Source organism: Canis aureus, chromosome 12, assembly GCF_053574225.1.
Source record: "Canis aureus isolate CA01 chromosome 12, VMU_Caureus_v.1.0, whole genome shotgun sequence".
Classification (NCBI taxonomy): Eukaryota; Metazoa; Chordata; class Mammalia; order Carnivora; family Canidae; genus Canis; species Canis aureus.
The window spans coordinates 58,011,904-58,036,056 of NC_135622.1; the positions used below are offsets into that span (position 1 = coordinate 58,011,904).

The 24,153-nt window shown below is 53.8% G+C and overlaps 1 protein-coding gene across 11 annotated transcripts; it reads right to left on the reverse strand.

Annotated features, from left to right (window-relative positions):
• Window positions 1-357: 357 nt before the first annotated feature.
• On the reverse strand, window positions 358-14,968 carry KLF11 (KLF transcription factor 11). 11 transcript variants are annotated; one of them, XM_077844148.1, is made up of 5 exons: window positions 10,812-11,021; window positions 9,753-10,022; window positions 7,372-8,335; window positions 5,740-6,023; window positions 358-373 (listed from the first exon to the last, which is right to left on the reverse strand). In XM_077844148.1, exons 1-4 carry the CDS (start codon window positions 10,956-10,958, stop codon window positions 5,743-5,745), a joined length of 1,662 nt encoding a protein of 553 aa, XP_077700274.1. In that variant the 5' UTR covers window positions 10,959-11,021; the 3' UTR covers window positions 358-373; window positions 5,740-5,742. The 11 variants fall into 11 exon arrangements, with proteins under 11 accessions (XP_077700274.1, XP_077700278.1, XP_077700273.1 ...); XM_077844152.1 differs by lacking the exons at window positions 358-373; window positions 10,812-11,021 and adding exons at window positions 10,526-10,645; window positions 11,034-11,238 and having other exon boundaries at window positions 3,392-6,023; XM_077844147.1 differs by lacking the exon at window positions 358-373 and adding an exon at window positions 3,392-4,448.
• Window positions 14,969-24,153: the final 9,185 nt, after the last annotated feature.

The window sequence follows — 24,153 nt, forward strand, 5'->3', positions numbered from 1 at the left end:
TAGATGCGTGGCCTCTTCAGCTTAGGCCTCATTTCATATGTATGGAAATTAAAGTTTAGAAAAGTAGAGTATCTTTCAGCAACAAAGGAGTCGGCCTGCAGCAGGCCAAGTCGACACTACCTACCAAAGCAGCCTGCAGGGAATCCGGGGCCTGTCAGACCCCTTCACGGGAAAGAAGGCCTCTCGGGGCACCTGGGGGTGGGGGGTTCTGGTGGGAGAGGACTCAGTCTGTTAAGTGACCGACTCTTGATTCTGGCTCAGGTCACCATCTCGGAGTCCCAGGATTAAGCCTCGTGTTGGGCTCCATGCCTATGGGCTCCATGTCAAGCGGAGAGTCGGCTTCAGGATTTTTGTCTCCTTACATCCACACGCCCTACAAATAAATAAATCTTTAAAAAAAAAAAAAAAAAAAACAAGGAAAGCAAAGAAGGCCGTTCTCTCCCATGCCACCTCTGCCCTGGGCCATCCACTGGTCTGCACGCACACCCTTGGACTGGACACTGGTAGACAGGACTGGCTACCTCCTGGCTTTCCCCATCAAGACCCCACAGCCTTTGCTGCTCAAAGCCGATCTATTTCTTAGCATTTTTCTTCTCTCTGCAGGTCTGGAACCTCCTGACTGAACTCCTGCCCCAGCCTCATCACTCCAGCTCCTCAACCAGTGCAGCCTGACTCGAGCTGGAACTTCTCTCCATTTAGCACACGCTGAGGGAGTCACCTGCCCCTCGAAGGAGGCTAGGTCTTAGGGACAAAGACCAGCCACGAGGAAGGGCTGCCCGCCCTGTCTTCGGGGAAGCCACAGTCTACAGAAGGGGACAAACAGGTAAACAACAGGTGTGAGTACAGTGACAGGTGCCATGAAAGATTGGGGACAGTTAATTACTCAGGAGAGGCGGTAGGGTGTTGGCATGAAAGGAGGTTCGGGAAAGGGGGAGGAGGGGCAAAGACCCACACCTTCCCCAGATCCCTCATGGGAACCCAGGTGAGTCTGCAGCAGATGTGGGCTGCTTCCCTACTCCCGCCTGCCCTGGGGAACCCTCAGCGATGCCTGCCTGGCCCTTAGGGAAGGCATGAGGCTGCCGCCCCGGCAGTGGCCCCTCCACTTACACCAGGGCCCTCACACTCCACCCTCTGGCACCTAGAGCCTTGGGGCTGAGGGGGTTGGACATTGGCATCTTTGTCCTGCGCTAGCTGCTGTTCTGGTCCAGGGCCTGGAAGCTGGAAGACCTTCCCTTCACCTTTACTTCCCATGTTCCTCCAGGAGACCTTCCAGTGGTACAGGCAATCAGCCACTCACTGCACAGTGCTCCCTGACCCTTGATCCTCTTTTATTCTGTGAAATGTTCATATGTTTTCACATCTTACCCGCAGGATGAGCTCTTTGGGGGCAGAAACTAAAACGACTCATCTCTGGGTTTCTGCTCCAACAGGACAGTTCATTGAAAGTTGTTGGATGGTGGATAAACGGATGGGTGGACAGGGAGTAGATGGGTGGATGGATGGGTGGGTAGGTGGATGTGATAGGATCCCCGTCATATGGGAGCCTGTATTTCAGTGAGTTTATTAGGTTTGCAATAAAACTCCAAAAAATACAAGTTTTAGACTTCAAGACAGAACCTGTAGGGATCCCTGAGTGGCGCAGCAGTTTAGCGCCTGCCTTTGGCCCAGGGCGCGATCCTGGAGATCCAGGATCGAATCCCACGTCGGGCTCCCGGTGCATGGAGCCTGCTTCTCCCTCTGCCTATGTCTCTGCCTCTCTCTCTCTCTGTGTGACTATCATAAATTAAAAAAAAAAAAAAAAAAAGAAACTGTAGGCTCCAGAGTCCAGAAAAGGGGTGCCTGGGAAGGCTCCCTGGCTGCCATCAGAACTGCATACTGAGAGCTGAGGAGGACATGTGAGCACTGTCACTATATATGACTGTCATTGCATCGTACATGTGTTACCTCCTCAGTACTCAGCTTGTGGCATCTTGTTTCCCCTTTATCATCTTGCTTGTTGGCCAATTTGTCCTCTGAGCTCAGCAAGACACGCTGGGAAGAAGCCACAGAGCCAGCTCAGGACAATCCTGGAACCCACTGGGACCCAAGCTTCTTAGGGACTGATAAGAGGCCTTTGGGAATGAGCCTTCCTTCAAGGGGACTGTGTCTCACCCCTCTAGGGTGGGGAGTCCCGGTACCTGGGCTTTCTCCCAGGACAGGGCCTGGCTTTCAGGAAAATGTCTCAAGTTCCTCTCCATAGAAGTCCCTAAACAAAAAGGCAAGTGGAAAGCACAGGAACAGTGGATGTTAAGCAAGGAAGCAGAACCTTGGTGACAACAGAGGAAGTACAGCAAGTACAAATTCATGAAGCTTGAAGGTACCACACTTGTGGCTGTTCCCCAGAAACAAAGATGTTTGGAGTTGGAAAGACTTTTCTAGGGGGACTGCTGAATGCAAAGCCACCCCGTCCCTGCCACATGCACACACGACCAGGAGCAGTGTGGCCTTGGGAATCACACCCCAGGGTGGCCAGCTTTGGAAGGCAGGGAGTCCACAGGACTGCGACAGACTGAGCGTCAAGTGAGGGAGGAGTCCAGGTGATGCCAAGGTTTTACACCTAAACACTGGATGGACTCACTGTTCTTTTTAAAGACAGTGGGATTGACTGTGAGGAAAGTGAGCATGGGAGAGAAGATGAGCTTGGTGAAGTTTGCGATGCTGAGAGGACACTCATCAAGTAGACAGCTGGGTATGGTACTCGGTGCTCACGGGAGACGCGCAAAGGGCAGATACACAGGGGTCTCCACGGTCGAGAGGGTCTTTCTATCTAAGGCCCAAGACTAGAAAAGACCACCATGGTTGTGAGGTGAGTAGGAAAAGAGTCAGGGAGAAGGGGGGCGACCAGCAAAGGAGCGGACAGTGCAGCACGAGGAAAGCAAGAGAGTGTGGCCTGTAGGGGGCGATCAGCTCTGTCCAAAGCTGCTGGCGGACAAGGCCTGAGCTGGAAGTCTCCGCTTCTTGAGTGAGCAGTGGATGCAAAGTCCCAGCTGGAGCAGGCTCAAGAGAGAACATGCCTCCAAAAGGGAGTGAAGACCACGGTTCTGTGACACCTGTAGAGCCTGGGCCGGGGGTGGGGCATGGGGGGTGGGGAGTGGGAGGAGAGACTCCCTCCCACGCCAGCTCTTGTCACAGGTTACCCAGCACACTCAGTCCCATCCTGTGACAACTGGACCGGTGTGAGAGGGGTCACACAGAGGCAGCCTCCTTGCACATATCTTTCATATAGAACCCTCCAAGGAATCTAAAGGGAGCCCCAGGAAACAGAGAGGAGGGTTAAGGAGGGCCCAATTCTTTTCTGAGAAGAGACTGGGTACATTCCGGTGCAGCTGAATAACATAGGACACGAGTCCGGTTTGCAAATCAAAAAAGGTTTATGGGATTCAAAGAAAAAAATTACATCACACATATTTAAATAATAAGTCAAAGTCTGTTACATAAAACGTAATTCCAAAACGTCTTAAATTTTATTACTGAAACTAACTAAAAAGGCTCAAAGTCAAAAAAGATCAGGCAATAAAGTGCACCGGGGGAGGCTGCCGCACGCGCCCTGCTCCTGACCCCCAGAGCCGCCGGCGGAGGGCCTCCGTGCTGAGATCACACCAGGCTTCTGGTGCCCAGGACAGTATTTTTCAGATGGAAACTCTCCCAATTTACGGTCTTTCAATCAACAAACGGGAGTCGTTTACAGAAGGTATTTCTATATCTAATCAGGAAATGGAAGTGTAAATCAAAACCATTTTTAACACATCTATTCTTTAGAAACACCACGCTCAGAGAATGAAGTTTAATGTGACAAGTAATCCAGTATTCAAAGACCTTGTATTATCCACCAGAACATTAGTCGGACCTCCAATATTTTGCATAATTAAGAAAAATATCCAAATTTAATGCCATTCAACAGCATTTACATAGTCAGAAATGCTTACACTGATTTCAGGTATAAGTGGGAGAAAAGACTGGGCGGTGGAGAATGTGAGCTATATACATTTAATCACTGTTCTCTTGCAACTGTATCATCCCATGGCCTGCAGGGGAAACTCAACTACGAAGTGTCCAAAAATATTAAAGCCATCTAAACATAGAGCCAGCACTCAGACACGTATGTCGATTAGGAGCTGGTGCAACTTACTGGATATCAGGCGACACAGTGACTGACCAGGTGATGGTTACCATAAAACCTAATTGTATTTATTCCATATTTCAACCTCACCATTATTTTAATAAAAATAAACGTCAACAACTAAGACACAAAGACAAAATCTAAATACATATACAATAAAAACCCGTTCCCAGGCTCACAAAGCAGTGCAACATTCCTACGTTCCTTGCATGAGCTGTGCTGCCTGGATTCCCAAAGCCGCCCAACGCAAGCAATCTCAGTGGCTTCCTGGACCCTGGGGCTGCGGTCTCTGTAGAATTAAGACCAGAGATCACACGATTCAAAGTGGTACCATGGGTCTATTTTCTAAGCAGACTGCAAAACACCTCATTCCGAGTAATTTTGTTTAATCAATTTCCTTCAAATAAAATGAATGAAAGAAAAGCTGAGTAGTATTACTGCCTTTAGCGTTACTTACATTTCCTATAGTCCTTAACACTTAACAAATAAATGACATCCGAATATTGGAGCTGGACTCTCTGCATGTACACTTCACCTCAGACAAACTGTATTTTTAGTGGAAAGTTCCTCCAACCAATAAGGACATTTTCTTCTCTAAGATACTCTACCCACAAAACACTGTTAAGGCCACAGCAAAAGAAGTCAACAATTAACAAAGTGGCTGGATTTGAGTGCTTACATTATCTTTTTTTTTTTTTTTTGGTGTTTGAGGTACAAACAGGAAACTGAGTAGGTTGCTCTCAGCAGAGCAATGGCCCCCAAAGACACAGACACTCAGATCCTACGGCTCACTGTTCACCAGGTATTTCTCAGGTACTCTGAATGACCCTCTGGGGCACATTCTTCACAAGTCACACCATGGACATAGGTAAATGACTAGTTCTACTTAACCAAAATTTTAATTCCTCGGGCTACAGCCTTAAAGGAATTGTTGCTTGGAATTTCTTGAAAATGCTATGAAAAAGCTAAATGCAAATTCTTCCCCTCCCCCTCCCCGTCCCCCATTTAAGTAGCCCCTATTCAAACCAGTTCTGGTTCTAAAAAATTCTTAGATCTGAACAGCCTGATTACAGACTTGTGGGTTGTTGTTTTTTTTTGTTTTTTTTTTTATTTTTTTGGTGGCTGAAAAACGTCAAATTTACTAAAAGTAGAGTTATTACGAAAACCATCTGAAAAGAAGACCATAAGATCACCTATCTAGGTGATTTGAATACCAACAATATAAATACTTTAATAAAAAACAGTATAAAAATTTGTACCCTGTCTCAGTTTTACAAAACATGAATAGAAAGGCTGTAAAAATCCAGATTTTGTAAACTTTATTGCCGAAACGTCGGTTTGAATGCTGGTGATTCAGATGATCAAATTTTCTTCCATTTCCTCAAAAAAACTTCTGAAACTACAAAAGATACTGAACAGGGTCCCAACCAAAAAGGAAAAGCTAACATACTTTCATCAGAACCAGCTCCCCACTTTCTCCTACCCCCTAATTTTTTTTTTTTTTTTTTTTTGAGAGAAAACCATCAGTTCCATTCCTGAAAAAATGCTTTGAAACTCCCATTGGCAATTCCCTGGCTGACCTTTCACACAGAGGCTGGCGTGCTTACTGGGGGGCTCCCAGGTTTCTCTGCTGAGGCAATTCTGTTCAGCTTGCCAACCTCTGCCTGCCAGCCCGGGATCTTCTTGGTAGTCATGTGGCGCCGGGCATGTTTTGTCAAGTGGTCACTGCGCATGAAACGCCGATCACACACCGGACACACAAACTTCTTCTCCCCAGTGTGAGTTCTTCGGTGGCGAGAGAGTTCGTCGGAACGAGCAAATTTTTTATCACAGCCATCCCAGTTGCAATTAAAAGGCTTCTCTCCTAAAAGGGAAGAAAACAGACACTAAAGAAAACGTAAATGCTCAGCACCTTATTGGAGGGGTTAACCCACGTCAGTTTTAAATTCCGTTCTTCAGGCCGACCTCCTAGTGGAACAGTAGCACGTCTTGACTCTAAATTCTGTTCTTCAAAATCTAAGAAAGCAATGTCCTGTTAACCTGGTATTGAGGTGTTCAAAAGTCAAGAAATCCTCTCCATTTCTTTTTGCCACACCTAAGATATATGTCAGGGCCCAAACCTGTCAAACGAATCTCACATTTCAAAAGTTTTTTTTTTTTTTTTTAAGACCCATTTGAGAAAGGCAGCGAAAGCATGTGCACGGGAGAGGGGTAGAGAGTCTCAAGCAGACTCTGCTGGGCATGGAGCCTGATGCAGGGTTCAATCCCATGACCCTGAGATTGTGACCCAAGAGCTGGACACCCAACCGACTACACCACCCAGGTGCCCCTCAAAACATATTTTTAAATAAAAATAAATCTCTCATTGTTATAAGTTTGGGGCAGGGGGAAGATTCGTAAAAGGAATAATTCCTTCCCTCAAAAGTAGAGCCCTTTATGGGCACCCATTGCTCTGATGCAGCCGTGACTGTCACACCTAAATACTAGACTCTGCTTCATCTGGTGAGTGGGAGCTGCCACGATTAGAGCGATCACGTGCTAACTAGAAACCATCAACCTGAAATGTATTTTTTTTAAAGATTTCATTTATTTATTCACGAGACACACAGAGAGAAAGGCACAGGCAGAGAGAGAAGAAGCAGGCTCCCTGCAGGGAGCCCAATGCAGGACTCCATCCCAGGACTCTAGGATCATGCCCTGGGCCAAAGGCAGACTCTCAACCACTGAGCCACGAGGCGTCCCAACCTGAAATGTATTTTGGAAGACGACAGGAACTCCCTGCAGTCCAGCCCTTCCTACGCTGTATTCTACAACCCACTGTCACCCTCCTCTCCCTACAGTTACTCATGTTTACAGAATGTGAAGTGCACATTTTCTAAGATGCAAAAAGCCTGAGGAGTCTACTGCAACGTAAAGAGAAAATAACACGAGCATCACCCTAAAAATGTATCAAAGGACCACGAGCTTAGAACTACACTACATTTAACATACTGGGATGAGCACACGGCACATTCTAGAAAAAAGTGATGGGTGTACTAATGTGAACCCCAATCCCTACAAGACTATGAAGGCTTTTCAGAGCCAAAGAAAAACAGCCAGCTCTCCACCTTTTCCAGTGGTTCTTGTGTTTCCCTCCCACTCAAGGAAGGCTCAGGGTGCATTTCTTAAACACAGGATCTGGTGTCCCGATGCCCTACCTGCCGTGTACTCACCTGTGTGGGTGCGAAGATGGGCCTTGAGGTGGGAACTTTTGAAGTAGGTTTTCCGGCAGCCTGGGAAGTTGCAAATGTAATTTCTCCGTCGGGAAAAGTCTACCTGAGGGGCACAGTTTTGACCGGAGGCGATGAACACTGGAGCAGGGGCAAGGGGCAAGAACCTGGGACTCCCCACAGCCACTACACTGGATGAAGAGGTGGCAGGCTGGGGGAGGGCCACCTGGGGCAGAACCAGCATCACAGCTCCCTGAGGCACAGGGGGTCCCACGAACACAGGCGAGGGCACTGGAGCAGCATGGGGCAGGATGGGTTTGACGGTCCCTGCAGACACCTGGGGAGGAGGCTTCAAAAAAGCCGGTAACATGCCACTCTGTCCAGTCACAGGGATCATTTGGCAGAAGACAGGGGAACCGGAGACAGGGACAGAAATCAGAGGGGTGGCTTTCCTTGGCAAGTCACTTTCATAATTCTTTGGTGAGCAGGTTTGAATTGCGACAGGCCATCCTGCCTGCTGGCCTCTGTCAGCGAGCAGCAGGCCACCAGACTTGTGCAAGCAAGGCTGACACGACACCGGGTTAGTGTTCAGCAGATTGTCTGTGAGTTGTGTGTCCAGCAGAGCTGTGGTATGTCCCAACAACTGTGCTTCTCCTTCTGGGTCGACAGAAAGTTGGCATTCTTGAATGTGGGCAGCAGGAATGTGGCCAAGAGCAGGACTCCCTCCAGTATGGCGGATGACACTCGTCACCATGGGCCTGCAGGAAGGGCCAGGGGCTGGTTCCTGTGGCCCTGGCTTCAAACCAGGAAGGCCCCTCTCCACTTTCCTGCTTGGCACTTGGCCTGCCTCAGTGGAGGCTGGGGGGACGGCCGTGACCAAGCATGCTTTGGAATCAGTTACTTGGGCAGGAACAAGTGTCCCTGTCAATGGCTCCACAAGATCAGGGCTCTGAGGAGGAGTCATGCACTTAAAAAAACAAACAAACACAAAACTGTGTGAAAAGGTTGTTTTGGTTAAATTTTAAAAAGGACTTACTTTGATCACAATGCCCCCAATGCCTTTAAAAACTATCTAGAAAAGACTCCTCTCAGCCTGCTCACAACAGCACCCCGTGGATTTCAAGTCTATGTGAGATACTTTACATTCCAGGCTTTTCCCCATTTCCTGATCTCTCCCAAACCAATCCACTTGCTTAGTTTTAAGAATGTCAGTGCCACCCCTGGGCTTGCACAGTTACCAAACTGAGCAATTTAAGTATTAGGAGCACAAATGAGAAAGCAAATTTATATTCAAAATAAGAGCTTTTCACAATATTTTTTGATTCTCATTTTTTTTTTAATTTTAAATCCCAGTGCTAATCATTCAACACACACATATCCAGTCCCTACTAGTATCCCTACCAGACACTAGTAAGAATGGGGCACCTGGGTGGTTCAGTGGTTGAACATCTGCCTTCGGCTCAGGTCATGAGCCCAGGGTCCTGGGATTCCTGCAGGGAGCCTGCTTCTCTCTCTGCCTATGTCTCTGTCTCTTTCTCTCATGAATAAATAAAATCTTAAAAAAAAAAAAACAAAAAACAAAAAACCAAACCTATCAGAATAATCCCCCAAAGGTCATGCTCTCACCAGTGGCTCTGCCTGAACCAAGCGTCTCCTGCAGCACCCAACAACTCCCACTTATTGTCAGCCTCCCTGTAGAAGAGCTGAAGCCATATACCTCCGCGAGGTGCTTGTACAATTCTCTCCACTGCCCACAAGTCCCTTCTCATCCCTCTTCCCACATCTGCTTTCCACATTCTCCTTCCAGTGCAAGCCTCTAGCCTAAGACAATCAGATTCTAATTTTCACTTCTGTTAGCCCATTCTCAACTTCTCCAAGCTGAGAAGCCATCTCTACCAGCCCTTGTGTAGCTCTAGCAAGTTAGGAAAACAAAAACCATGCTTGACTGGACCCAGCTCACACAAGTAGAAGTGGGTTGCTCCAGGGAAGCAGGGGCCAGTATTTCAACCCAGCTAATAAAGGCTGGTGCCAAAGCACAGGCTGTTTCTAGCTGCCACCCACGTATCCTGATCCCAGAATGGGTCATCTGGGAGGAAGCTAAGCCCCCTCTTTGCAATTCCCCAGAGGAGCAAGTACATTTTACCATCTCACATCAATCTGTAGGAGTCCTGTGAACATTTTAACCCTGTGGCTGCAAGCTATGATCTATTAATGGAAAGAACATATTTTCAGTAAGTAAGAGAAATTTTCGCCCTTAGGACCCACCTAGAGGAGGTTATACACTTGCCTACCAGCAGCCCGATGAACCCACCCATAAGTTCTTCAGCACATTTATTTAATATACTTCAGTCACTACACAAAATGTTCTCCTCCCCACTTCTTACCAGAGTTGATAATGAGTCGAAGTCCTTTGGTAGCTCAGGCGAGGCTGAGTCCACATGCACAGTGGTGGTGACATCCCCAGGGTCAGAAACAGGTGTGAGGGGTCTTATCTTTAATAGGTCACCTTTCTGGGACCTTTGACCCCAGGAGCTCATGCAAACAAGAGCCTCAACTGCTTCAATGTCATTCTGCTCCAAGATGCTGCATGTAGACCTTTCGCTATCATGCCTCTTCCTCTCCAGGATTGACTCACAGATGTCCATGATGTCCACCTGAAGGCGACACAACACAACGGCTTCTCAGTTCAGGGGAAAAGAGAGGGTAACCCCAATGGGAAAAACGGGTACACACACCAGGCGCCTGCACTATGCACTTTAACACACACACGATACTCCACGCACAACACAATCTGTATTCCAGGAAAACATGCCAACAGAACATTGATGACGATTTCACTTTTAAGCCAATGTTCTGAAAAGTGAAGATGACTGGACTTGAATGGCAAGCATGGAAAACCCTGATATTGAAGAAAAGGTAAGTTTGTGTGTTTTCCTTTGGTAAATGATCAGTAAGACTTGAATCCCCCAGGTGTGAGCCAAAGTGGCCAGTGTGACACTGTCCAGCCAAGAGGAGAAACTGACACCAACTCTTCAGTTGGCTAAGAGGACACATGGTTCTTTAGAATTGGCAAAGCCACCAGAAGAGTGTCCCTACAGATGCATTTTTGCCAACTCTCTGAAGCACTCAGCACGGCCTTCTCAAGTCAGGGCATCACCATACACAGAAGTTTCCAGTGGCTCAACTCCATGGGTGCCAGGAAGTGGGGAGCTCATGCTGGTTGAGCCTTGTTCCTCAGACTCTGAGGAACACTCAGTAACTCCTTACTGCCACAAGGCTAGATAAGATAGAGAAGATAAGAATTTAAAAAATTTAAAAAATCCAGCACAGCCCAGGAAACAGATGTCCTTCCTGTGTGTCACACAGGTCCTTTTAGCAGGGGGAGGGAGGAAGGGGAAGAAAAGCAACTGGAAGCAACGGATCTCTTCCCAAAGACCCTTTACATCTATGAGGATACACGTTTCCACTTGGCTCGCCCAAGCGCCAGGTCTCCCCCGCTTCACGCCCGGAACGTAGCAGCCTTTGCAAATGCAGCTCTGACCCAGCTTCTGTCTGCACCCCAGGCCTCGGAAGCCTGAGGTCACAGACATGGGGCTGCCGTCTGCCTGCTCGCTGGACCACCAGGGGCGCGAGGTCTGTTCTGGAGGCGCACAGGGCTCCCACACCTCTCTCAGGCCCTCAGGGTGCTCGAGTCTCCATGACCAAGGTCCTAGGTCTAGGCCGCCAACTCCCTGCAGCCCTCAGGCCCGACACCCGGCGGCCTGGGTGAGAAGAGAGCCCCACCTCAGCGCACTCAGCCCCCTCCTTGAGGGTGCCATCCCGCCAACCTGGCTTGCCTCGCCCCGTCCCGGTCCCTGAATACCCTCTGCATTCCAGCTTCGCCCGCCCCAACACCTTTCCAGTTTGGCTCCTCCCCCTGCGCAGGCCATCTCAGCCCCGCCCCTGCCCCGCCCCCCGCGTGCCACCTTCCCGCCAGCTTCGCCCCGCCCCTGCCCGGCCCCCTCGCCGCCCCCTGCCCCCCGGCGCGCCACCTTCCCGCCCGCTCTGCCCCGGCCCGGCCCCCACCCCTTCCCACCGCCCGCTCGCCACCCGCCGCGCGCCACCTTCCCGCCCGCTCCGCCCCGCCCCAGCCCCCCCCCGCGCGCCACCTTCCCGCCCGCTCCGCCCCGCCCCTGCCCAGCCCCTCCCCCGCGTGCCACCTTCCCGCCAGCTTCGGCCCCTGCACAGGCCATCTCAGCTCCGCCCCGCCCCTGCCCGGCCCCCTCTCCCTGCCCACCTTCCCGCCCGCCCCGCCCCTGCCCCGCCCCCTACCCCTTCCCACCGCCCGCTCGCCGCCCCCGGCCCCCGCGTGCCACCTTCCCGCCCGCTCGCCGCACCCCCGCCGCCCGCGTGTCGCTCTCCCGCCAGCCGCGCCCCGCCCAACGGCCGCCTCCTCGCACGGCCCGGTGACGTCATGGCTGGAAATAGCCCCGCGCCGGGAGCCGGCGGCCGCTGCGGAAACGCCAGACAAAGCTACGCGCAGGGCGGCGCGGGGCACACGCCCCCGGGCAGCCGGCGCGTCCCCGCGCGGCCGCTGCCCCTCCCGGCTCCGGAGCCCGCAAGGGCCCCCACCGGTGCGGACGCGGATGCGGATGCGGATGCGGACGCGGCCGGGCCCCGCGCCCCCGCCCCCTCCCCGCGCCCAGGCCCCGCACGGGCGGCACGTCCCCGCCTCGCCCCTCGTTCAGATGGGCGCTCACTCACCGCACGCGCGTCGCCCGCGCCCCCGGAGCCCGCGGTGTGCATGGTGCCGGCGGCCCGGAGGCAACAAAGCAGCCTCGGGGCGGGAGCTCGGCCGCGGCTGCAGCCGCACGTGCCCCACGGGCGGCGGCCACCCGGAGCTGCTGCGGCCGGCGCGAGCCTCCGCCCGCCCGCGCCGCTCTGCCCCGGCGCGGCCCTCGCGGTGCGGGAGGGGCGGGGCGGCCGCGGAGGGAGCGGCCGCGGGGGCGTGGCGCGAAGGGAAACCAAAATACACCGCGCCCCGCGGGGGCGGGGCCGGGCGCCCGCCAGCCAATCCGCGCGCGGCCTTTGCGCCGCCGGCCAATGGGCGCCGCGGGGCGCCGCGTGATCGGAGCCTGGCCGCGGCGTGATCTGGCAGGGCGGGATGCGGCACGTGTTTTGGTCGGAGTCGGGGGCGGGGCCTGAGGCCCTGGAAAGTAGGGGAAAGGTCCCGGCCGCCGCGGCGGCGGCAGCGCTGGCGGGAGCCCGGCTGGACGGCGGGGCGGCGCCCAGGGCCGGGGGAAGTCCCGGGGCCGGCAGGCTGGCGGGGCGCGGGGCGTGCTTAAGGGGGTCCCGCCCGCGGCCGGCCTGGTGCGGGCCCCGGACGTGGGTCGCTCCCGCGCGGAGATCTCACCAGGTTTTGCTTGGTGGTTTGCGTTCCTTTATCTCTGGTTGGCTCCTAGGAGCGCATCCCTGATGGGGAGGAGTTTCGAAAGCGGGCTTGGCTCCAGGTGACGTTCCCGCATCCCCGGCTCCTTTCTGCGGGCGCCCAGAGCCCAGTCTGCCTTTGACGCTCCTTCCCAGGCAGCTCTGGGCTCGTTTCCACTCTCTTAGGCAGGGAGAGGGTGAACCAAGACCTGAAAGGTGCCTGGCGACACCCTCCCATTCTTCCCAGACACCGTGTCAGCATCGCCCCTTCCAAGAAGTCCTCTGACTTGAATGAGAGAGAGACCCACTGGCATCTTTCTCCCTCCCTGTACTTGAGTTGCCCTTGCCTGGGTGTGGCTTACCCACTTCTGCAGCTCTAAGTTCTTGCAGGCTGTGTTTACTTGTACCCCTACAACCTGCAGCCCCACCCCCACCCCCGTGGGACAACACTTCATCCACCCACAGGGCGCACAGTTGCTGAGCTGAGATACGGGGTTGGTGCAGCGGAGGGGCAAAGGCCACCGGGAGGAGTCCTCAGCCCTAAAAGCAAATGACTGGGAAAGCGGAGGATCCCATCCCTGCACTGTGGAGACTGTGCTCTGAGCTCTAGAAGCCCAGGGCCCAAGGGACAGGCCACAAGAGCATGCAGGGCTTCCCCTTTCTGCTAGTAAAGCAGTGGGTGAGGCCCAGGGGTCTATGCACTGCCCCTCCCCGCAGGCCTGCTCTGGTGGGGTAGGGTGGGGGGTAAAATAACTCCTCTCCGCTTCTCTTTCCGCCCCTTCCCGGCACCTTTCATGATCTGTCTCTTTTCAATTTTAGTTATTTGTTAATAAGCTCCCCGCCAGAAGGAACTCTCCCTAGGCTAGGGAGTTTATCTGAGCCACTCTGAAGCCCTGGTGCCTGGCCCAGTGCAGGCACACAGTTGCCATTGGTTGAATGAGCGAATAAAGGCAAACACGGCTCCCTCCCAACCCCCGCCCACGCCCCACCCAGTCAACTTGGACATCCTGCAGACGCCTCTAATTCCATGTCCTTGACACTGAACTCACAGTCTATCTAGATCTGGACTTCTCCCCTCTGGAAAGGGCATCACCAGATACCCAGAAACTTTACCCAGAGATCAGAGTCACCTGGACTCTTCCCTTTCCTGCACTTGCTTCCCTTTGACAATTCCTTCATGTCCTTCTCCTTCCTAAATATCTTTCACGTTACTAGCGCCTTCTATCACCCACTCATGCCCCAGCCCAGGCCACCATCCTCTCTCACTTGAGTTGTTGCCAACTGCCTCCCAGCACATCTCCCTGCCTCCGGCCTCACTGCTGACCATCAGCCACCCTTCATCTCACTGCTAGAATGATCTTCTCGACGTAGAGATGGTACCAGAATGGTATGCAAACTCACAGCTGGAAGCGAAGTAGTTCCAAGACTGAACCTCACTTCTTAGGCAAGAGTCCATGACTCTGCATAACTGCCCCAGGCCAGAGCTTTCTGCATCATGCTGACTAGTTCCCCAAATCCCTTTTCATGCCTCCGTTGCTCCAGTACAGAACTCTGTGCCTACAGTCCCCAGCCCCACGTTGGGTCAAGTCACCCTCTTCTGCTTTGCACATGGTGTGCCTTATGCACAGCACATGGCAACCCTTCTCTCCTTTGACTGTGAGACTGTGACTCCTCAGTGAAGCCCTCCCTAACTTCCCTACAGCAGGAAGACAACTCAGCAGAATGCCAAGTGCAGGGCCTGGAAGTCAGACCTGGATCCAAACCCCAGCCGTGCCAGTGTGGCCAAGTCATGCGGCTGGAGTGTCTCCGTAGAATAAGAGATGGCAGCTGCTCGCTGTGAGCCTGGAACATGAGCTTCTCTACATCAGGCTCTGCGCTTGCTCCCCAGACAACAGGAATATCTGGAAACTTGGGCAGCAGGCAGGCCCAGGGCTCTTCAAGCAGAAGGCTCTATCCTTCCCTTGTCTAGCCCATGTGACCAACAGACAGACAGACAGGTCTTTGCTCATGCCAGTCCCTCCTTATTCCTCTCTCACCTCTACCCAGATACTGCTTCTCCACGAAGCCTTTCTTCACACACATACATGCACGCGAGGCTGTGGTGACACCAAGCCCTGGATGCTGGTCCCACGTGGCATCAGAGGGATAGTGGCATGTTTGTAAACCTAAGACAGCTACAAGTCATTCATTCACTGGGAGACATCACTGAGGCCATCATCGGCACCAGCCCCTACAGGCTCAGATGGGTGTGGACAGACTGGATGTGGGCACACACAATGGCCACTGACCAGACTGCCACCATAGTCCATTGTGACCTTCCAGAATCTGTGCATGTGCAAACATGCCCTTGCACGACAGTCTTCGTGCTTCTTCTGAACCCTGTTTGGTCATTTCCAAGAAATAAATCTCATGACTTGTAAGGGTTGAATAATGTTCCATTATATGAATGTATCCTAACTTACTTAAGCACCCCTGGTTAAATCAGCAGGGTGTTCAGGTTAATTCCAGCTGCCAGGACGTGATGTCCGAGCATAGCTGGCCCATGTACGAGGACATCTACAGGATCGCCTCCTACAATTGGAATGGCTGGGTCAATTGTCCCAGCATTTCTTCTCTGCCCTTTTTCCTTTAGATAAACTCCAGTGAAATACAGTACAGATCCAAGAAAATGTGGAAATGAAAGGGTACAACTCACTGAATTTGCACAAGGCACACACTTGATGTCACTGGCACCTGGATCAAGAAACAGAATATCCTAGAAGCCCCACCCTGACCCCAGCTAAGACAATCCCTATCATGGCTTCTAACACCAGAAACTTTTGCATATTTTGAAACTTGTACAGAGAGAATGCTTTGGTTCTCTTTTGAGTCTGGTATGTAGTTGTGTGTAGTTGGAATTATTGTATTCTTGTTGCAGAATGTGCCATGATGCATTGGCCCATTCTTCTGTGGACTTCAGGATTGTTTCCAACCTGGGGCTGCTGGGAATACGGCTGCTGTGACCCTTCGGATACATGAGTACGTGCATTTTAAATTTAGAAAGATGGTCATGTTTTCCTGTAAACGTGAACTCGTGCCAATTTATCCCACCAACAATGGACTGCAAAGCCAGTCCCTTATTTCTTCACTAATCCTGGGCCTTCTCAAATTTTCTGACCTTTACTGAGCTAAGTGGAAAAAATGAGAGCTCATACTATCATATTGCATTTCTCTGATGGGAGTTTCCTTCTGAGTTTTTCATATGTTTAGAAGCCATCTTGATTTCTTTTTCCGTGGACTTTGGAAGGAATTTTAAATGACAGTACAGAAACTTGAGCATGTTTATATGCTGAAGACAAGGGGCCAGTGGAGAAAAGTGAATGATGCAAGACAGACAGGGGTTGGGAGGACGGGGGGAGGGGGTGAGGGAAGTGTGTTGGGGAGGGACAGGGGGACACGCGACAGGAAAGTTGGCCCTGAGCAGGATGAAGGGCTTGCCTTGTGGGAGAACATGGGAAAGGAGAGGAAATGGCTGGAGATCCAGGATGATTCTGGGATGGAGAAGATAGAAGGCCCAGCCAAGGTGTTTATGTGTGACCCGCCTTCCTGGTGATGTGGGAGCTGTCCCTGGGGAGCAGGCCCTGGTGGGATGAGAAAGATTTGGAACAGACTCAGACAGTGACAGTGATTGCCCGCCACCCTGAGGTCCCAGTCATAATGGTGGAGTGACCCTGGACCAAGAATTAGGCTCTTGTCCTAGCTCCAGGGATTAAAGTGCTGGGTCACCTGGGGTGGGCCTCTTCCTCATCTTTGAGCTCAGTTATCTGACTCAGCTCTGTGATTCTAATCAGTCCCAAACTATGATCCAGTTCATTGCCATGGTTTTGTTGCATTTTTTTCCCCACCTAGCAAAGTACAATTTAAGGACTATCGTTTATTACAGAGATTATATCCTCTTAATTTTTTTCTTGTTAGAATGTCCTGAGTCTTAGGAAGAGGTAGTGAAAGCAGATGGTACAGAATGCCTTAACCTGTGAAAGCAAAACATTGGCAGCTCCCCAGATTTTTTCTGAAGTTTTATGGTCAGTGAAATGCCCAAATGTGGGAATCTGTAGGCTAGATGTTTCCAGAGGCCCATTCCATCTCTGACAGCCAGGATTCTACAAGAGCTGGCTGGACTCCTTTCCATGTTGAACCAGGAGGAGCTGATTTCAAAGCGAGATCAGAAACAGGTGGTTGGAGGGGCGCCTGGGTGGCTCAGTCGGTTAAGCATTTGCCTTCAGCTCAGGTCATGATAGCAGGGTGCTGGGATTGAGCCCCGAATCCGGCTCCCTGCTCAGTAGGGAGCCTGCCTCTCCCTCTCCCTCTGCAGCTCCCCCTGCCTCTGCTCTCTCTGTCAAATAAGTGGATACAATCTTGAAAAGAAAGGAAGAAATGAACAAACAGGTGGTTGGAGCTGACTCCACTGCACTCTGGCCCCTGCCTGGGTGCAGCCGAGATGCAAAGACCCACGGCCAGCAGACCCATTCCTCCTCCTGACCCTCAGCACCTCTCCCATGGGGCACTGACTGGCAGTCCCAGGCCTTGCCAGCTTTTGAGGGTTTCAGCTTTGGCCAGAGCCCAGCTGTGCAACTCAGAGCAGCAAAGCAAAGCAGGCAGGGGGCAGGGTGGAGGTGCAGGTGGAGCTGACGTGAGGGGGAGACCTGGCTCCCGTGGGCCCGGGTCCGATCCTCCTCTCTTCTTCCTGGGTTGGGCTCACTGGCTGGAAGCCACACAAGGACCAGAATGTGCTGCAGACCGACTAGCTGGTTGACTGTGGTCTGGTTTACTAAGCGACTTACCTCATTGCTGACTGATGAGAAGATGGATTAATGAATCACCAACCCATACAATCTCCCATCTGTTGGGTAATCGATCCACCAACCTGGCAGTGGGTGTCTGTCACCCCTAATGCCTTAGGGCCCCTGTCCCTCTAGCCCTGCCAGGGTGCTGGCACTGGGGCAGCAGAGGGGCTCGTAGGGGCAGCTGAGGCACACATCATCCTAAGCAACCCCTTCATTTTACAGATGGGGAAATTGAGGCCATTTTACAGATGGGGAAATCGAGGTATAGTCTATGTGGAACCACTTTGCTCAGAAGAGAAATAATAATGATGTTTGATGCACTTGAGTTATAAAAAAGGTTCAGCTCAACAGATGTTAATTAGGTACCAAATATGAGTCAAGAATTGTGCAAGGTGCCAGCTCTTCCTCCCTTTTAATCCTCTGGTTTGGCCCCATTTTACAGTGAAGAAACCAAGAGCTACAGAGGTGGAGCCACCTGCCTGTCTGGTGCTGCTGGTGCCATTTGTGCCACGGCCCATCTCCTGGACTTGAGTCCAGGGCTTCTTTTTATGGACTCTCTGGCAAACAGGCAGTAAGAAGACAGGGGAGTCCCTGTAAGTGGGCCCAGGTGACAGGAGGCGCTGCTGCAGCTCCCACCAAACACAAGGGGATGGCTGGATCTCGCCCCTCCAAGGGAGCGGGTGAGGAAGCAGGTGGTGCCTGGTCATGTCCTCCTGTGACTGTGTGTCTCCAGGCTGGAGCACAGCCTATATATTATGCCTTCAAACCTTCCAAGAGGGAGAACCAGTTTGTACCTATGGGTCAGGTCCCCAGGCTCCAGAAGCAAAGCCATGTGGGCCTCAGGCTGCAGCTTTTACCAAAGGAAAGCCTCAGGATGGGTCCCCTGGAGGCTTCTTTGCAGGGGGGCCTTGAGAGCCCAGGCGCGATATAGTCTCTTGTTTTGGGAAGGAGACCCCTACTGTGTGCTGGGTGCTCCAGGACCACAGAGGAAGACCAACTCTTGCCCTTGAGGCTCCACTTGGCGAGAGAAACCGATCCACAAACAAGGGAATGTACTATCCACCAGGCGCCTGCTGGAGGCATGAGTGCAGGCGGAGCAGAGGAGTCCTGGCTCCCTCCGCCTGCAGAGCTGGGGAGAGTAGTCCGGCACGATTTCCCCCAGGAGCTGTCATCGGAACTAAGGAGCCAGTGGGTGGTAGACATCTGAGGAACGGAGGGGACGTTTTAGTGTTGATGACACACCGTGTCCACATTGCACACACAATGGGTGCCTGAGAGAGTGAAAAGGCCTTGGGAAGAGACCTTTGAGAGTATCCACGCCAGCTGTCCTCACACGAAGCAGCACCAGAGTTCCCTGGAGGGAGTGTTGTTAGAACACAGACTGCTGGGCTCAGGAGGTTTCGGATGGGGTCTGAGAATTTGTGTTTCTAACAAGTTCCCAGATGTTGTTGACACCACTCTTCTAGGGCCCCTGCTGTGAGAACCACTGATACAGTCCAACCGCCTCATTTGGGGAAGAGAAACAGACCCAGAAAACAGAGGCATCTTGTCCAAAGTGTACACAGAGAAGCTACTAGAACCCACACCTCCAGACTGACTTACCAGCTCGGTGCCCTCCACCAGGTGGTAAGGCCCCCTAGATGGATGCTCCAAGGCTGCTGTCCTGGGGAAAGCCCAACAGAAAGCCTTTGGCGGCCGATGTGGCCCTGGACAACAGCACAAACTACCCGCTGGCCTGGGAGGGCGACGATCCAAGTATCCCCGTGGCCACCCAGCCCGCCTGCCTGGCCACCTGCCTGGAGCTGGGTAGGCTGCCAGCACGGCTTCTGCAGTCACCCAGGGCAGGCCTGGCCGCAGCCTGGACAGGCAGCGGGGCCAGCGGGACGGCGGGAGAGGAGCATCTCCCGGGGAACTCGTCCCGCCTTCCTGCCCAGGGCCTCCCAGAGCTCTCCATGGCCAGCAGCACCAGCAGAGGTGGCACTCGGCCCCCTGAGGCCCCCCTGGCAGGAGGCAGAGGGAAAGGCAGTGAAGCGGCTCCCAAACCTGGAGCCCTGAGCGCTTGCTGCTCCCAGCTCTGCTGACGCCCTGATGACGGAGTGGAGGCCCAGAGAGGGACCCAGGCAAGGTGCCCAGGCAAGGTGCCCGGGACAAGTCGGGGCGCGAGGGTCTGTCCCGCTTCCCGCTCCTGCCCTCCGGGGAGCACCAGGCTGAGCCTCTGGCCGGCTGCCCTGTTCCTGTGGCCCCGCCGGCCTGGCCCTGACCTGCCGTAGGGTTGGATTATAACTCCTTGCGGAAGATGCCCCGGCCCAGGGCTGAGCGTGGCAGAAGCAGGAGCCGGCTGGCTGGCCCCACTGCCAGCTGCTTGCCCGGCCACCAAGAGACTGGTGGTGGGGGCCCCAGCTAGCTGTGCTACCCCCTCCACCCAGGCTGCCATCCGTGCCCCTCTTCGGTGTCCCCATGGGGTGTCTCTTCGCTCACATTTACCATCATCACCATCTTCTACTTGTCTCTACCCTGAACTGGAAGCTCCAGCCACTCTGACTGGAGAGCAGGAGGGTGTTGACCGGGCTCACTCTTCACCAAGAAGTTAGCGACCCGCCTAGCCGAGATGAGCTTAGGAAATGCCTCACGCCCTGATTTGTCCTGGGCACCTTGCCTGGGTCCCTCTCTGGGCCGGTCCGCTCTGGCATCAGGGCATCAGCAGAGCTGGGAGCAGCAAGCACTCAGGGCTCTAGGTTTGGGAGCCGCTTCACTGCCTTTTCCTCTGCCTCCTGCCAGGGGGGCTTCCGGGGGCAGGAGTGACACCTCTGCTGGTACTGCTGGCCACGGAGGGCGCTGGGAGGCCCTGGGCAGGAAGGCAGGAGGGACTTGATGGAGGCAGTTATCAAGACAATGGCCTGGGGGTTTGCTGTGTTGCAGAGCAGGCATGTTCCTGAGGAAGCCTGGTGCTCTGCTAGCCACTGGGGAGGGATGCGTGTGACACAGTTCCTGCCCCCATGGAGTTCAGTCGCCACCTGGGTGATCTTGAGCAGGTTGCTTAACTTCTCTGAGCCTTTTTCCTTATCGGTCAAAGAGGGATAGTAAAAATATCTACTTAGAGGAATGTCATGGGACGCCTGGGTGGCTTAGTGGTTGAGTGTCTGCCTTTGGCTCAGGGTGTGACCCCGAGGTCCTGGGATCGAGTTTCACATTGGGCTCCCCGCAGGGAGCCTGCTTCTCTCTCTGCCTATGTCTCTGCCTCTCTCTCTATGTGTCTCTCATGAATAAATAAATAAAATCTTTAAAAATAAAATAAAAGCAAAAAATAGAAGAATGTCATGAGGATTAAATGAGGTGATGTTCCTATAAATTCTTGGCAGAGGTGCCTACCACATCCCAATTACTCAATAAGTAATGACCCCAAAACTGTCCTGTGATCAGAGGCTCACAAGGAAAGTAATAGTAACGATGTGGTCTGATAGGTGCAACCGGAGAGGAACGTATGGTGGGCAGTGCTGTTTAGCTACTCAGCTCTAAGGTTCTCCAAAGAGGAGATAACTCAAATGCATCGCAATTAAGCAAACAGGAGGGAAGGGACAGTTGTCTGGTACAGAAGAATCCCAGTAATACGTAGAGAGAACCCCCTCCAGGGAGTGGAGCTTCAGTCTTCTCCCCAGAGTGAGGGCTGGACTTGGTGCTTCTAACACAATTTAGAAAGGGAAACCTGGGTTTCTCAGTGGTTGAGAGTCTGCCTTTGGCTTGGGTCATGATCCTGGGGTCCTGGGATTGAGTCCCACATCGGGCTTCCATGAGGAGCCTGCTTCTCCCTCTGCCTGTGCTCTGCCTTCCTCTCTGTGTCTCTCATGAATAAATCTTTAAAAAAAAGGGGGTGGGGGACAGGTAACTTCCCTAGAGGCGAGAGCTGATAGACATGACCAAGCCCGGGGGGCAGGGGCTACCCTCACCGGGGCTCAGGTGTGTCGATGTTATAAACCCCTGAGGACACTTCGACCCTGTGTGATTCCTCCTGAATTCCACAACCCTGGTCGAATCATGAGCATTGTCGGACAAACCCAAATCAAAGGACACTCTACAGAATGCCCTGACTCTTCAAAGGGGTCAAGGACAGACCGAGCAACCAACCTAGATGGGAGGAGACTAGAGAGCATGAGGATGACTGTGTTGTGGTCCCTTGACAAGATCCGGAAATCGTGAGAGGGCACTGGTGGGAGAACTAGTGAGAACTCCGAATAAGGTCTGCGGTGTGGTCTGTAGTGTTGTCCCAGTGTTGATTTCTGGGTTCTGACCCTGGCATGTAAGATGCTAGCACTAGGTTGGGGGGAGGGTGTGCCAGGACTCTCTGTACTATCTTGGCAACTCTTCAGTAAATCTAAAATCATCACCAAAAATGTGGTTAAGTAATGCACTGTGAAAAATGCCTTGGAGCAGGTTTTCCAGGCAGGGTGTGTGTGTGCGCACACGTGTGCATGTGCAGGTTGGGGAGTGGTACTTGTGTGCAGAGTGGCCATGGAGACTCAGGGGAGCCATGAGCGTGGCTGGGTCTGTGTGCGAGGGGGTCCTGGGAGGCAGGCAGGGTAGCTAGGGGCGCAGGCTCCGGGAAGCCACAGTGAGGAGTTTGGATTTCCAGGGAAGGGATGTGTTTTGCCAGCCAGAGCTGACAGCCCAGCTCTCGGGGGAACTGAACGGATGCTTGAGGTGCTCCATCAGCAGCCATCAAGTCCCTCGGCCACTGAGCCCTCCTGCTCCTGAGACATAAGGGAATAGCTTCAAGTGCTCAAGTACAACCCTTGTCCTGGTTGGAAACCCACATCCTTCTCAGCACCATCAGGGACCTCCAGGGCCACATCCCTCCCTGCTCGTGCAGATTCTTCCTTCTTTCCTCATCGCCTGGGCCTAGAGTCCTCTTGGACCAGCCTGATCCTTCACAGCCAAGCACATGGACACATGTCACAAAGGTCACAAAGAAGAGGGGGTACAAGTGAAGGCTTAACACAAAGCAGAATGATCCTGTCATAAAAGCCCGAGTCCTTGGGGCACCTGGGTGGCTCAGTTGGTTAAGCGTCTGACTTTGATTTGGGCCCAGGTGCTGAACTCAGGGTCCTGGGATCGAGCTCTGCATCAGGTCCCTGCTCAGGGAAGAGGCTGCTTGAGATTCTCTCTCCGTCTCCCTCTGCCCCTCCCCCAGCTTGTGCGTACACACACTCTCTTTCAAGTAAATAATCTTTTTTTCTTGTTTTTTACGATTTTATTTATTTATTCACAGAGAGAGGCAGAGACTCAGATATAGGGAGAAGCAGATTCCCTGCGGGGAGCCCGATGTGGGACTCGATCCCAGGACCCCGGGATCATGACCTGAGCAAAAGGCAGACGCTCAACTGTTGAGCCCCCCAGGTGTCCCTCAAAGAAAGAAAAGCCTGAGTCCTCCATCCTCCAGGAGCTGCTCTCCATAGGCAGTGCCCCCATGTCTCTCCTCCCCGCCTCCCAAACCCCGACCCTCTCCAACCCCACAGGGCTCAGGCCCCGGGGCCCTCTCTACAACCAGTGACCCACAGACCTAGGCAGGTCTCTCCTCCAGGAATGGTTCAGCGGCCAGCTCCCGGACAGACGGCCTTTCCTCCCGCTACACGTGAATGGGGAAGGAGGACGACAGACCTCCCCCCCAGACGGCCCCCGAGGGGCGAGCTCCCCGGGGGGAGGCCTACCTGAGCCAGGCCGGGCAGGCGCGCACCGGGCCTGAGAAGATTGCTGCCTTGTGGGGTGGGCTGGCTGCCCCGTGGGGTGGGCTGGCTGCCTCGTGGGGTGGGCTGGCTGCCTCGTGGGGTGGGCTGGCTGCCTCGTGGGGTGGGCTGGCCGCTGAGGCCCCGAGCCTTGGGCAGTCCTTGCCAGAACAGGGGAGCGCCAGCAGCCGGCCTCCCTGCCCCTGGCAGCCCCCCACCCGACGGGTCCCTTCCTCTGGCCTGAGCTCCCTCTGCGTCTGCCACGGCCGCGCACCGGGTCCTAGCTGGGTCCCTCCATCCCGGCGTCTGCGCCAACCAGCGAGCAGGGCCCGGCGGTCATTCGGACGCTCAGGGCCCCCCACCCCGCGCCCGCCGAGATGGCAGCCCCGAGGGCTGGCCAAGGTCCAGGGAGGAGGCCCAGGGCCCTTGTCAGTAGCTAAGGGCCCTGGGGCTCCCCTGGCCGGATCGGTCAGCGTGCATAGGTCCCCGCCTCCCTGGCGTTGGGAAGCCACCTCAAGGCCCAGCAGGAAACACTAACTTGCCGGCAGCCTCCCGGGGCCTTCCCCCTCTCCTGCTCCCGGGCAGCACGTCGGGCCTCCCTTACCGGGGCTTCCTGAGGCCTCCGGCCCTGCTGGCGCCTGGAGAGCCTGGTGCCTGGGCCCAGGAGGAGGCCCGACGTGCCGGGTGACGCAGCCGGGTGACACAGCCTCCTCGCCCCCGTGGGAGGACAGCTTCCCAGAGGCCGGAGTCCCTGACCTGAGCGGTCCCCGCGGGAAGCCTGACTTTGTCCAGGTGGGAACCCCTGACCTCTGCTTTGTCCGATCCCCAGGCCTGACCCC

Excerpts from the sequence above, each read along its gene's own strand:
- KLF11 (XM_077844148.1), bottom strand. The coding sequence starts at position 10,958 with ATGTCTGTGACCTCAGGCTTCCGAGGCCTGGGGTGCAGACAGAAGCTG. Across the intron at positions 8,336-9,752 it reads TCGACTCATTATCAACTCTG|TGCATGACTCCTCCTCAGAG; the intron begins GTAAGAAGTGGG and ends TGTTTTTTTAAG. Across the intron at positions 6,024-7,371 it reads CCATCTTCGCACCCACACAG|GAGAGAAGCCTTTTAATTGC; the intron begins GTGAGTACACGG and ends CTTCCCTTTTAG.